A 15504-nucleotide genomic window follows, 5' to 3' on the forward strand; every position below is an offset into this window, starting at 1 on the left:
ATTTATACGTCATCACATTTTACCAGAAGACATCCTATACTTTCTTCAGGCGCCAAAACACGCAAAACTCCAAATTTTTGAAACTATTTAGCATTGAAATAGACTAGACAAAAACAACAACCCTTACAATGTAAGAAATTTTGGAGCGCGTTAAACCTTTATATAGTTCATATTTTTTCTAAACTTAGCATTATGCTACGCTGAGCCATACGATTTTTTTTTCTTAAACTAAATTGGAGAATACTATGGTTCAATTTGATGAGTAACATGGACTTAGACGACGTTATGTATCTATGACCAGTTTACCAGTAAACGGATATAATTTATTATCTGCACAAACTTCGGGACATTAATTCTACGAATAAATGGGATTTTTTTTATTTAGCTAATTCTACAGCTTAAATTACACCATTTATTAATAATGAACAGAAATATTTTATGTGTTAATTAGCAGGATATGTAGATATAATTTAAACTGCATAAACTTGGCGTTATAATTAAAATATCAAACATTAATCTTTTTAAAATGTTCTTTTTTTAATTCCATTAATTGACAATAGTGATTTTTTTAACCTAGAATTGCGACTCTTAACCCTTTCTGGTGCCAGTCTGGCAACACTAATTCAACAAATATTGCAAACCACTGGGAATATGAAACTAATTGCTTTTTAACGCTTAGCAACTCCTAATCTTTAAATAACAAAAAACTAACAAATGCTACTTCGATTAGAATATGCAGCCTGAGGCCGCACTTGCTACTGTCTTTCTTGACAAAAATTTTTAATCACAATTTGCTTTTCAGGAAAGGGATGTCAAACTCGCTGCCCGCGGGGCGCATGCGGCCCGAGATGAACATTTTTGCGGCCCGGTCAATACATCCGAAGCAAAGAAAAAATAAAATCGAAATGTGAATTAGAAAGGAAACTAGCTTATAAAATTATAATATACTCTATTTATAAACTATACGGATAATTTTAAATTGCATGCGCAAAAGTGTAAAATTCTAATTGGCTTGCGGCACCTGCCATTCCGGGGATACTGCATCGTATCGAAAATACGCAGAAAACATTTCAAATCTTAGAACAGAATTTGAAACAAGGTTTAAATATTTTAATTCTTTGAAAGACAAATTTTGTTTGTTTTCTTCGATTTTCTTAATAAATATAGGCTCAGTACTCAGTAATATGCAAATGGAAGTGATTGAGATTCAGTGCGATTCAAATTTGAAGGCAAAATTAATTGAAGTGGGTATGCCTGAATTTTAAAAATATTTACCGGCAAGGTTAGAAAATACTCGAAAATTCGCATATGAAATTTTTTCCATGTTTGGAAGTACTTATCAGTGCGAGCACTTATTTTCTGTTATGAATGGAAATAAATCGCTTGTCCGAAACCGTATTAATAACGCTCACGTTGGGTCAATTTTGAAAGTAATCTCGGCCAATAAAACTTCTCCCGAAATAGGAAAGATAGTAGCAGAGAAGAGATGTCAAGTATAAGGCAATAATTTAACTTTATATAATTTTATTACAATGTACTATTCAAAATAAAAATATTTCTTTCTATGAACAATTTTCTTAAATTATTTTTTTGCGGCCCACCTAAAGTTAAGCATTGTTTATTTGGCCCAAGTTAGCTTTTGAGTTTGACACCCCTGGTTTAAATAATATTGTCGTTTGTGCTAATACAAGGAAACGTCCAGGAAGGACCACCTCTGTGTAGCAACCTCCTTCATTTGTGACCACTTTTAGGAGGTGCGGAATGTTTTCCGTAGACTTAGTGTTGACGAAAACCTTTAGGAAAGACAATGAAAACCTTCCTCAGCGACCTGGGAAAGCTCTGCACCAAATGGGGAAAAGGTTAAACATGGAAGTATGAAAAAATATCAAAACAAAAAATATTTACAAAACAATAATCAAATGCATACAAAATATTTGTGAGTGGCTGTAAGTTAAAATTGTTTTTTTGTTTGTTTATGATATCTAAAAAAGATCAATGACTTCATGTTGTAGTCATAGGGCACTAAAGACGTTGCTATTAATGATTTATTTTTAGAGTTGAAAGTTAAATAAGAAAAAAAAGTTATTTTAGAAAGAACTAAGCATCTCAAACTAACAAACCTTTTTCTCATTCTTTACAGCTAACTAATTTTTATGATATAAAATTAACCGCAAACATAAACAAAAAAAAAATGTTTATTTATTTAAAAAAAGTTATATCTTTCATAATTGGTAAATTTGCTTTTAAATCGTTTTTATTCAAGCTAAATTTTACTCGTCGATCCCGTTTTCATGACGCCAACACAAGTGGCATTTCCTCAGCAAGAAAATGATTCTGAGTAAGATAAAGAAAAAAACATCTTACTAACCAGCAACACTTTATTGTGCTTAAGGAACATTAAAGTAAAGTAGTATGTTGTGAAAGAATATGTACAAATATGTTAATATGCATAAACGACATTATATCTATACATTTTATTTTATTTTACTTAATAATCGTCCTTGAACAGCCGACCCAATTGTATGGGTTTACGACTAATAATGTTTAACTCCGTAGCCTTGTAGTTTTGAATCCAATCCAGAGGACAAAGGAACTCCTGAATAAAGTATTGGGGGGAAATTCGCTTTCGTAGAGGACTTTTTGATGGAACTAACCAGCATTTGCGTTACATGGAGAGGAAAACCACAAATTCCTCCACGGTTAGCCTGACGGCAAAGGAACCTAACCCATGATCCGTCTATCACTGAGGATATTTTACGCCAGCACTGTGGTCAATGCAAGCCGGGTGTGGGATTCGAATCGACCAGGCATCGCTGGGATTCGAAACCGGATTCACCCGGTCCTGATTCACCTCATTGGAAGGAGAACGCTCTGTTCGCTATATTACGCATAACACAATAAAGAGTTAAAGAAACAGAAATTTACTAAAATAAATTAAGATTTTATGATTTTTTGAGTTTTTTTAACTGCGCATAGGCTGCAAGTATATGGAACCCATGATATAAAATAAAAATACGAAAAAAAAAGGAAAAAAAAAGAAATATTATTTTTAAACCATTTTTGCGAGATGTTAGTAAGTACATGAACATCTGTTGTAGCACCTTGTTTTATATGCTCTTACTTTTTGTTTTATTTTCTATTTTTACAGAATTTTTGTTTTATTCTGTATATGTTTTTTTTTTTTAATTTTATGATTTCTCGCTTAACATGTTTTATTTTCGATTTTGTTTCTTTCTTTTATGGTGCTCGTCACACTATAGCACAGGTATATTTCACATTGGTTAAATTAAAACTATATTAAAAAGCACTATTCAGCGTACATAATCGTGTAAGCTGACGACCAGATAATATCTTTACGTTGTTCTGTTTTCTGACTTTTTTTAAAATTTTACTTATTTTTTTCATTATAGCTTTTTCTTTTCTCTTTTAAAAAATATTTTTCATTGCTTTTTTCTCTTTTTTTTGTATTTTAATCTTTACTTTTATATACATACATATTTCTTCATCAAATTTTCTATTTTACCATTGCCTCCCAGTCTTTGTAAAACACGTGGTAAACTTTACATAGAATATTTTAAAAAAATATCCATTTCTATAAATTAGTTTGTAGAAAACTTAGCTTTTTGTTTTATTTTTCAGAGTAGATCATGTCCGCAGAAATTGAAAATTCCAATTTACTGAAAAATAAAAAGAAGAATGACATTTTAGACTTATTTCCAAAAAATGGTCATTGGCAGAGAAAAATCTTTATCATAACCTTCATTACCGCGATTCCCGTAGCTTTACAAAATTTATCCATTTCTTTTTTTGCCCCAAACTTGGACCACTGGTGTTCAAGACCTATAGGGACAAATATCACTGTTGAAAAATGGAAACTTGATGTCTTACCACTACATGATCAAAAGTGTTCAAGGTAAATAACAAATATAATTCTACTCTAAACAAATTCTATAAAAGCTCAAAAATTTTTGTTGTTGTTTCTAATGCTACTTGCCGCACTAGCAAGCCTCCTTGATGAAACCGAGAAAATTTAAGGCAGAGGGTGCGTTTCGTACTTTTCAGTGGCCCCATCTATGGCCGGCTTCAGCTAAACACACGTCACACCCGTTTGTAAGGCGGACCCATTCATACATCCACAGATCGTAATTTTTGACCTGGATTAGAGAACGATCGATCTCCAATCCAGTACCCCCTGAGGTATTGATTTGTTATGGAAACATGGAGGACTTTGCAACTCGACAGATTTAGTGTGCATCAGTCACCATCTTTGGCTGGCGGGGTTCGAACCCGCGAACTCTCGTACGTGGGTCCAGCGCCCTACCGACCAGGCTATCCCGGCCGCCAAAATTTTTTGATTTTTCGGCTATTAAGGACTAAATGATGATTTAATATTATTTGATCACGCAGTCCGTTTTACATATAGATAGCTTACATCATCCATAAATATCTATATTTCTCTACCTAAATGCAATTCAGCTCGAATTATTATACGTATCATTGCTCGAATTCTTCCGAATCATTTCTGGATTTTCATTATCCAGTTTCTGTAAATTTTACAACAGATTGTAGAGCTATTAATTTATAAAACTTTCTAAGTCCAAGTTCAAAGGTTAATGTTTTATAATAACTTTAAAAAAAATTAAGTAGTTCTGTGCATTATTTTATTTTATTTTATTTATGTAAAAATGTTTGCAAATACTCTATGAGCTACCTGAAATTAAGACTTAATAGCTTTTAAAAAATTAATGTTTCTAGTTTTTAATGTAACTAAAACCATTATCCTTCAATAATTTAAATACCTGTAAAATATGCATGAATATTTTTTCAGTATTTTCAGTTATTATCAATTACAAATATTCAGAAAATTTCGAAATCTATTTTATTAAAAAAAGAAACATTTTTATTTAAAGTCATTTTGTTATTTTTTTGTTACAATTAAAATTTACAATGTCTATTTTCATTTAACAATTTTAGAAAAAAAGTTAAAGGAAAAAACTATTAATATTCTATCTTCCTTTCTTCCTTCATTTATTATTAATAGTTTTGAAATACATCATGTTAAAATTATAAAAAAGTGAAAAATTATTCTTTGTATAAAATTTCAGGGGTAATAAAAACATAATCTACAAAGCTTGTAATTTCTTAGATGATAAATATAATTTAAAATCTTGAAAACTCTAGCCCTTTCAAACCCTCTAACCCCTATAAATAAAAAACAATAACTTTAATTAAGATTTTAAGATAGTGATATTAGGTTATGTCAATTGTAAAAGAATAAGTCACTTACCTTTTAACCCTTTTCGGAAGGCGATATTACAATCCAATGGCTTTTATCGACCTGCTCTTTTATTTGGCATTTAAATGAAAAGAAAATTGATTTTCTTTTTAGTTCAGGTAACAAATTGTTAAATAATTATAAGCTTCCATTATAATTAAAACAACTGACAGTCAAGAGGAAAGTCTCCAAAAAAACGAGCGAGTTATTAAAGCTCGTTGGATTGTAAATGAGCTCCTGGAGCAGCAAAGTTTCATTGAGAATTTTAGTCAGGCGCTAGTGCTCATTTGCTAGTGCGACCATCGATAGTACATTCTGAGTGATGTGACATACAGTTTGTCCAAAGTTAGAACTCCCCTAGCCATTCGTCTAAACCAATGGCGGGGACTATGGTAACGAGGTATAACTATTTCAAGCAGGATTGTGGGGTCGGCGAAAAAAAGGGAATCTTTTTCTTTGGTCTATTGTGTTAGCCCTAGAGGGAAGAGAAGCTACCTTCCCTGAAATGCGCTATTCTTGTTTCCATCACAGCAGTCTACCTAAGATTTTGTGGTGGGGGGAGTTTTTGTCATAGACAAACTTTTTATTATTATTATTATTTTTTTTTTTTTTGCACTTCGGGTGTTGTTTTTTAAGAATAGTGATTGCTCAACGTTTAAAAGCAATTCGTTTTATATTTTAATCCGGCAGCAATATTTCAAAATTTGTTGAATTAGTGTTGCCGGATTGGCGGCATTGCACCGGAAAAGGTTAAAATGAATTACGTTAATTTTTAATGCTGCGTTGAAGTGTCCTGAAACTTTCCTCCAAGTACGCTTTTATTACTATGAGCAATATAAGTGCAATTCTATCTTGATTTATGTATTATTAATGTATTATTATCTTGATTTATTATTAGTAATATGAAATTTTTTCATAGGTACAATGTTTTTAATACTTCCCATGTAAGTACTGAAAATAACAGTTACAACAACTATGGAATAATCCCATGTGAGTCATGGGAATATGACACTTCGTTGTACGCTTCAACCATCCTAAGCGAAGTAAGTTTATAAAATTTACTTTTAATATCAACATTTACAGTAAATAAATAATTTTTTATTAAATGACTTCAACTTAAATATACAGTTTTTAAATTTTATTTCTAGTGGGATTTAGTTTGTGAAAAAGAATGGCTAGTTTCCTTGTCAAAATCGCTTTTTGCGGCAGGTACTCTCTTATCTTCACCTTTTGAAGGATACATTTCTGATAAGTATGAAAATATTTTTATTACATTGAAACTTGTAATTTTTATACATTTCTGAAAACAATGACAATATTTTATTATATTATAATTAATCATTTTAACACATTTTTGATTTTTTTTATTGTTATGTAATTAGCACGTTTGATGTATTTCTGACTACAGTACTTTCATGACATTGTAGTAAACAATTTTGTTAGATTTCTGATAAATTTGACAATCTTTTACTGTGTATTAAAAGTGAAAATTTTATTACTTTACTGATAAGTTTGACAATAATTTTATGATAACAATCATGAAAGTTTTATTCCCTTTCCGATAAGCATAACAATAATAATATTATACTCTAACTGACAATTTTTTTATTCAGTTCTGATAAGTAAAGTAATACTTAATTTCATCGCAATTGATAATGTTTAAAATTAGTTCATTATTACTGACGTCAGTGTTAATTAAAGCCCCAGATAAGTAGGTTAAGTAGTAAAACGCCGCCATTTTGGTGAAAATCGAAACTCTCTTCCTGTATTTGTAGTGTAGAAATACGGAGTTTCTGCTTCTTAAACACCACTTTTTATTGATCAAATTATTCTTGAAGATAACTTAAATATTTACGATTCATTCTTTTAACTTTTTCTCTGAAATTATATATTTTAATTTTATTCTACTCAAGGAAAATAATACCTTATCTATAAATTGAAACTTTCCCATTTCGTCTTTTATAATTTGTTAATACTTTTATAATTGTTTCATTGCAACTGATAATGTTTAAATTTAGTTCAGTATTACTGACATTAGTGTTAATTAAATCCCTAGATAAGTAGGCTAAGTAGTAACACGCCGCCATTTTGGTGAAAATCGAAACTCTCTACCTGTATTTGTAGTGTAGAAATACGGAGTTTCTGCTTCTTAAACACCACTTTTTATTGCTCAAATTATTCTTGAAGATAACTTAAATATTTACGATTTATTCTTTTAATTTTTTCTCTAAAATTATATATTTTAATTTTATTCTACTCAGTAAAAATAATACCTTATCTATAAATTGAAACTTTCCCATTTCGTCTTTTATAATTTGTTAAACCCTTTATAAATGTTTCATTGCTACTGATAATGCTTAAATTTAGTTCGTATTTTTTGAATTAGTGTTAATTAAATCCCTAGATAAGTAGCTTAAGTAGCGACACGCCACCATTTTGGTGAAAATCACAACTCTTTTCCTGTGTTTACAGCGCAGAAATACGGAGTTCCTATTCTTAAGGGCCACTTTTTATTGATCAAATAGAATAATTTGTTAAATGTTTTTTCCGAAACACTTTGACATTTTTTGCAGTTGGTTTTTTATGAGATTCAAAAATTGATATGATTTGGGATTTAAATCATTATGAACATTATCAACAGTGTTCAAAGAAAAAGTCTTTTTTCTTAACAATTCCAATCGTTTTCCTTTTAATCAATACCGACTGTTATTTGGTCTTTCGTAATAAACAATTGCTAAAACTTTAAGTGCAATTAATTAAGTTTAATATGAATTCTTAGTTAAAATTTTAGTTGCAAATACCGAAATCGAAAATATTTCAAAATTGCTATTTTATTTTTAAATTACTATATTAAATAAAAATTTGTTTGTAATATATGCCATAACTATGAAACCAATAAATATTCTTAAACAGTATTAATATTTTTAGAAGAATTTTTTCAAGACATTATATTTTGTCTTTAATTGTATTATGTTATCATCATCTTATCGGAATTACAAAAATATGAGTTAAAGCTATTCAATTTATATAGTAGTAGTTCATTTACGTCGCACTAGAGCTGCACAATGGGCTATTGGCGACGGTCTGGGAAGCATCCCTGAGGATGATCCGAAGTCATGCCATCACAATTTTGATCCTCTGCAGAGGGGATGGCACCCTTGCTTCGGTAGCCCGACGACCTGCACGCGAAGTTGAGCACTTTACGGTAAAGCAGTTTAACGAGGACCAATACCGCACACATCTCGGTCCCTACGCAGACTGATCCAAGTGGTCACCCACCCACACACTGACCGCAGTCAGTGATGCTTGACTTCGGTGATCTGCTGGGAATCGTTTCTTAACGATCAGTCCACTGCGGGACTATTCAATTTATATAGATTAACTATGAATGAGATGCCGGTGGCCGAGCGGTTAGCGCGCCTGACTGCGATGGGCATAGATGTATCTCTCTCTATGTATTGTCCACTGTTGTGTGTGAATGTGGCCCACCCTATAAACGGGTTTGTGGCAGTGTGGCGTGGGTAATGTTGCTCGCCTCCGTGAATTTGGTTCACAGGTGCCCACTGGGTAACGTGAAATGAGTAACAATTCCGGCATCTTCTGAGGCGAAAAATAATGTTCAGTGCCTGCCATTTGAAAAAAAAACTATGAAAGACATATATTAGTTGGATATTTATAATATTGTACGTTAAAAAAAAATTTAAAAATAATTCTTAAAATTTCCAAATTTTAATTTCATTTTTAGCCATTATTTTTCAGTTATAATGTTGAAAGATTTCAAACATGCACTTTAATTTTAGAAATTGGATAAAATGAAACAATTAAACTGTGGGGTATATGTAACCGTAAAAAGAAATTAATGTATATTTTACTGAATCAATACAAACAATTTAAATTGTAATTAATTTAATTTGCTAACAATGATAAATTTGAATAAAACTAAAAATAATGCCTATAAAATGCTTTATTTAACTGAGTCATAATGCTGATAACATATCTTTAAAGGGAAAATATTGGCTATAATCATTAGTTTATTGAAATGGACACATTATTCTTTTATAAAATAGACAAAACAAGCTAAATTAATGTTCAATGTAGTAATTGAGACATTTCTCTAAAACTAAAGAGACAAAATTACGCAAAATCAAGCAAAATAATGAACTATTAAAATATAACAAGACTGTTAATTAAAAAAACAACGCGCTTAAAAATGATTAAAATAAAAGAAAAACTGTCAAGTACATAAACCATATTTAATCAAAATTATCTCCTTATAAATAAATTATCACGTGCATAAGAAGGATAAGATTTTTTCAAAATTAAAAAATAAGATTTTACCATAAGAAAAAAAATATTTGTTATATTTTATAATTTAACGACAGTCTTTCCGCATTTTTCTGTTTGCGACTACCTCTGTTCATCTCAGTAGGCTTTAAATTGGAATCCAATCTGGAAGACAAGGAAACTCCTGGATCAATTATTGGGAGAAATCGCCTTCGTGGATTACTTTTTGATGGAACCAACCCATATTGCATAGAGAAAAAAACCACGAAAACCTTCCACGGTTCGCCTGAAGGCAAGGGGACTCTGACACATGATCCATCGATTACTGAGGATATTTTTACGTTAGCTCTGTGGTCGGAGCGAGCCGGTTGCAGAATTCGTACGAAAATGGGTCACTTCATTGGGAGACCCTGAGCTACCATTGCACAGGTCCACCATGGCTTTTTTTCATGAGCTATGGCTATACCCTGAGCCACCAAGACTCATGAAAAAAAGTATAATGAACATCACTGACAATGACTGTATTTAATGAATTTCCTTCGTAAACTAAAGCATCAGTTTCTTTTAATAGAAAAATGAGTCTTTCTGAGCACAGCAAAATCAAAATTAGCACTTTTAAGAAATTGATTATGATTAAAGATTTAATTAAAGACTTAAGCAATGGGAAGATTTATTGCTGTCTTAAATGTTCTTTTTAATGCCATAGGAAAACGATAAAATTTAAAGCCTAATTTTGAACTATTAGAACACCCAAATGCGTAACAATCTGACATTATTAATTTAAAGTTCTGAAATAATTAAGAAAAGCGAAAATGGAAATAGCAGATCGAACATGACTCTTCACTATCTACACTATTCACCAGAATGGCGACTGTTTACCCATGTGATCGACGGCAGCCAATCTAAATCAATGCGGCACAGAATTCGCGGAGAAAAGAGTTTGATATGACAATAATGATAGTAATTTCTAGCTAAATAATAAATAGCTTTTCTTTCTTTAGTTTCATAGAATAATAATACAGCTTTTTTTTTCATTTTCTTAATTAATTTCAATAAAATTGTAAACCATTTATTACAAAACAAAAGAAAATTCAATTAGTTCATTAAAAAATTTCAAATTAAAATTTTTTTTTAAAAAATAATTCTTACATTTTAATTAAAAATTGAAAAAAATTAAATATGTAGGGGAGAGTCGGGTAGCGCCCGCCCAGCTGGTACCCCCGCCCACTGTCAATTTCATATGTATAGAATATTTTTTCAGGTCAATGGGCCATCGGACATTGTTATATTAAAAAAAGATTATTTTCAAAGTTTCAAGTATTTATGCAGCTGTTAACATGGTAAACAATAGTTTTGAAAATATGTTGAATACAGTAGTCATGAAATTAAGAAAAATTGGTTGAATGTTTCGATTAAACTTCATTTTAATACTAAAAAATCATTTTTTCTATACATACAGCATTAAAGTATGTAGTCTTAAGTTTAATTTGCACAAAGAAAAAAGTCTATATGTGAAAAATTGTTCGAGTAATTACAAATTTACAAAAAAATTGGATTTCGGGTAGCCCCGCTCACATGAATGTCGGGTATCAACGACCTATTTTATTTCGTCGATAAATGTACGGTTGCAAAGATTATTATTTTATGCTTCAAATTTGAATGTTATATGCGTTTTTAACAACAAATATTGTTGTTATTAAATGATAGAATTCACTATAAGTATATAAATATGTAATAAATAAAATAATTTTGTGATAAAAGTGATAAGCGAGGTTTACCTATTGTCAATACCTTGGTCATTTTCATTTACACCTGAAAAAACAGTCAAAAAACATAATTTTTGTAACTGGGCGGGGCTACCCGACACATTTAAAAGAGCTGAAAAACATGTTTTTTTAAATTTATATTTTTTTTATGTTAAACTATTCTTTTTTTGGTTTAATATTTTTGCATTATTTAATTAGATGATAAAACAATAGAAACATACAAAAATATTGATTATTACTCAATATTATACAGAAATACAAGCAATACTCCTTAAGTGAACGGGGCTACACGACTCTCCCCTATATTTTTTTCTTTTTAAAATTTAAATTGTTTTTGAAAATTACTTTAAATTAAAAAAACAATAATTCATAAATAGCATTAAACGTATTAAATACTTACACCTTTACAGAACTGAAATCTAGAATTTGAATGATAAGGAACTTGAATTGAAACCTAGAATTTGAGCCTTTGACCTCTCTGGTAAAAGGTGGAAAGCTTAACCGTTGTGCCACGAATCCCCAAGTGCTGGAGTTTTTTAGTTTAAAAATAAAGAAAATTAACTTATGTGGGACATATTTCACCCAATAAACAGAAGCGCCGGCAATTTTTAACCTTATTCAGAGTTTTCAACCAGTAAATTTGAACTTAATTTTTATGTGATAGGAATTTTACAGGTGCTTAGTTTTCTTGTAAGTGAAAATCTGTTCCGGGAAGTTTAAGTATTTTCTGAATATTATATTTGTCACAAGAAAATGTTTAAAAAGAAATTTATTTTGTTTTGACAGGTATGGCAGGAAGCCTGTAATTGTAGGTTGCAACATCCTTGCTCTTTTATCATCTGTCATATGTGCCTTCTCCACATCGTTTCTCATGTTTTCCATAACAAGATTTTTTATTGCTGTTGGTGCTTCGGGTGCTTTCAACTCTGCTTTTGTTTTATGTGAGTATTTTTACAAGCACATAATATTTTATCATTTTTCAGACTATGATAACTAAACATCAAGTGCTGTCGAATATCAAAAATTTTTTTGTAGCAAGTAGCTACCATTACGACCGGTGGCTGAGTGGTAGCGCTTCGCACTCTCATGCCACAGGTCCTGGGTTCGATCCTCGGATCGAGAAAGATGGACTCAGCTTTTCATTCCTTCTGTGGGTCGATAAAGTGAATACCAAGCATGCTTGGGGACTAAACACTGGGGGTTCCGAGTTCGGCTGATCACCAAACCGGAACATCTGTTCTAGCACCTCAAAGCTCAAGGTCAAGAAAACTGAGATGGGCACAGTAGGCCTTGGCTCTCTATGGGCTGTCGTGCCAGTGTGAGTTTAGTTTAGTAGCTAGCATTAATGAGCAGATGCGTGTCCATGCGTGTTTGTTTACCTTCCCCTGAAACCACATAGGAGATATAAAATGACCTCATTAATTGAATGGGATCTGTTATGCGTATGTGGCTAACTGCAACCCGTCGTAGGTTTAAAAGGGAAATTTAGAAAGATTACTACTTGAATTACGTGCATGATAATTATTAAATATATGATATTTATGAAGTATGAAATAGTCTGCGATAGTTTTGAAATATCAAAAAGTCTGCGATATTTATGAAATATTAAATAATCTGAGGTAATTATGGAATTTATAACTGTGAATTGTTAAATACACAATAATGCAATTCTAATTTTTGTATTAATAATAATAGCGACAGTAAATCATAATGAATTAATTAAATCGTTCAGCGGGAAATTTAGAATAATCAGTCAAAAAAGTGACATTTGAGACGATAATTAAATGTGAAATATGCTAATTGAAACTTATAAAATATTTTTAAAAATAGGGTAAGTTTCTGCATACCCTATTTTAATGATTTGAGGGATCTAGGTCATTTTGATATCACGGAGAAAGCATTAATGTACAATGTATTAAAACTCTCTATAACTTACCTAAAACTTAACTTTGGATTATTAAATTTTTATAGGAGTCTTACATAGGCGCAGATATTATTTAAATGCTAGTACATATTTTTAAATAATGCAAAAACTTTTATAATTCAATTTTCATTAAAGCTTAAAGATAGAGAGAGCTATAAGCTAGCTGAGAGCTATAAGCTAGCAACAATTGCTGATGTAATCTTTAAAATATTTAAAAGAGAAAAAATAGGCTGCAGCAGTCTCTTTTTTATCAATAGAGCCAATACAAAAAAATCCCATTTTTCATATGGCTCTACTTAATGAACTAACTGAAAAATTTGAACAAATTTTGGGAATAGGAGCTAACTTGCAGCCACTGACCAAATTTCAAGATGATTGAACAAACAGTTCTTAAGCTATATTAAAGACACACGGACGTAACAACAAACTATATCAAACAACAAACTTTATATATAGATAATCAAGTGCTAGTATGAATTTGAACAACGTGTTATATTCAGACTAAGTAATAAGTTTTAACTAAATAGGTTTATTAGAAGTTAAGAAATCTTGCGTGCAATTTAAAAAAAATTTGAATTTACAAAAGCAAAATCAATACAAAACTGAATAAATAACTTTAAATGAAATACTTGAATTTGTAGATAATTCCAGTTTCAAAAATAAAATTGTTATTTTCTGAACGGATTTCAGTTCAGTTTCTGATTTATTCAGTATGTTTCAATATCTTTGCTGTATCTTAGTAAATTTTTTAAGTATTATCCTATAATTTTGGTGTGAAATTGCTCAGAATCAAACAGGTCATAACATAGATTTTTCCTTCCAAAGAAATTGAAAGTTTTGTTAATAAAAACCTTTTGGACCCCTTAAACTGAATTAAAACGAATTAAATTCATTTTAATAGAAAGTTAAAAAGTCATAAAAGCAATAAATAACATTGTTTTTGTTCTTGTATCTTTCAGTGATGGAAGTTGCTTCTCCAAGTCACAGATCAGTATATGGTTTGAGTGTTGAGCTCGGCTGGTGTTTGGGGTTTATGAGTTTGCCTTTAATTGCCTGGATTCTTCGAGATTGGTTTTGGATTCAATTGACTATTTCGTTACCGAGTGCTTTTCTACTATTCACTTTCTGGTAAGAATAGTAATATTTTAATAGATAATTAAAAAAATGTGTTTCGTATAATTTAAACTTAAACGAAAGACGTTAATGTCGTCCACTTCTTTTTTTCTAAAATTATAAAAATCATTAACCTGTTTTTATTTAACATGCTTAAGAGGCGAAGTAATCTATTTATTCTGAAGTTTTACATTTTCACTAGTTTTTTAGAACTTTAATTTGGGGTTAATCTGATCTTTTATTAAAACTGGGGCGGAAAGGTATATTTTGAAACTGCCAATGATAAGGGTGTCTGGAGAATTAAAAACCATTCGAAAATTACTGAAAAGTATATTTACCTTGATGTTGTCACCGATTTGAAAATAAGGAGATTAAAGTGGCTGTGCTCAGCAGATTAGTGATAATAAAGCTATGAAAAAGATCTTCGATTCAAAATTTCGTAATTCTATCCTACGAAGAAAAAGATGGTTGGAGGATATTGGTCGAAAAGAACAAAAATTAAGAACTGGAAATCTAAGGACCAGAACAGTGAAAAATTAAAAGCTGTTCTGAGGCAGGCTAATGAGTTGGAGGTAGATCAGTATTTAAAATAATGAAGTTAGTGTCGGCATTGGTTTCGACATGATTTAACATGAATAAAGGTCCTAGTCATACTAGTAGACTAGTAGATGAAGTCTCTGGCCATATTAACATCTCTAGCGATATGCATGAGTGTAATAATACTTATTGGTAGTTAATATTAAAGAGTGTTGGTCATAATATATCAGTTTTGGCATATAAAGATTTTTAAAGCTGCTGCATTGAGAGTAAATAAATAATTTTCTATACAGCCCCGTTGTGGGCCAGAAGGGTCATGAAGGAGTTGTCTTCCAAACCTCTTAACCAATAACATGATGGTAACAATGTGGGAAGCATCGCGCAACGGTCTCCTGTATTTCTCAGACAAGCTGGTACCCATAGATTTGAAGCTGTGTGGGCCTTAAGTCATCGGAGGTTAAACTTCGGTGCTTCACAATGACGATTTCGTGTCTTTAACCAATGAACAATCACGGCTAAATTGACAGTAAATACTGTTTCTTAAAGTTATAAAGCTGCGTTCATTTTGTTCTCATTTCAAATTAAAACTTGAAAAATAGGGTTTT

The 15504-nt window shown here is 30.9% G+C and overlaps 1 protein-coding gene across 1 annotated transcript in view; it reads left to right on the forward strand.

Moving 5' to 3' along the window:
- Positions 1–15504, forward strand: part of LOC107449793 (organic cation transporter protein) — a 39439-nt gene that overhangs the window by 8049 nt on the left and 15886 nt on the right. The window contains exons 2-6 of the mRNA XM_043042903.3: positions 3640–3913; positions 6195–6318; positions 6424–6527; positions 12112–12266; positions 14209–14377. Coding sequence (XP_042898837.2) covers positions 3648–3913; positions 6195–6318; positions 6424–6527; positions 12112–12266; positions 14209–14377 — 818 coding nt within the window. The 5' untranslated portion in view covers positions 3640–3647. The remainder of the gene's footprint in view (positions 1–3639; positions 3914–6194; positions 6319–6423; positions 6528–12111; positions 12267–14208; positions 14378–15504) is intronic.

Source organism: Parasteatoda tepidariorum, chromosome 5 (assembly GCF_982258835.1).
Source record: "Parasteatoda tepidariorum strain Cologne lab strain chromosome 5, Ptep-v5.0, whole genome shotgun sequence".
In the NCBI taxonomy this organism is placed as follows: domain Eukaryota; kingdom Metazoa; phylum Arthropoda; class Arachnida; order Araneae; family Theridiidae; genus Parasteatoda; species Parasteatoda tepidariorum.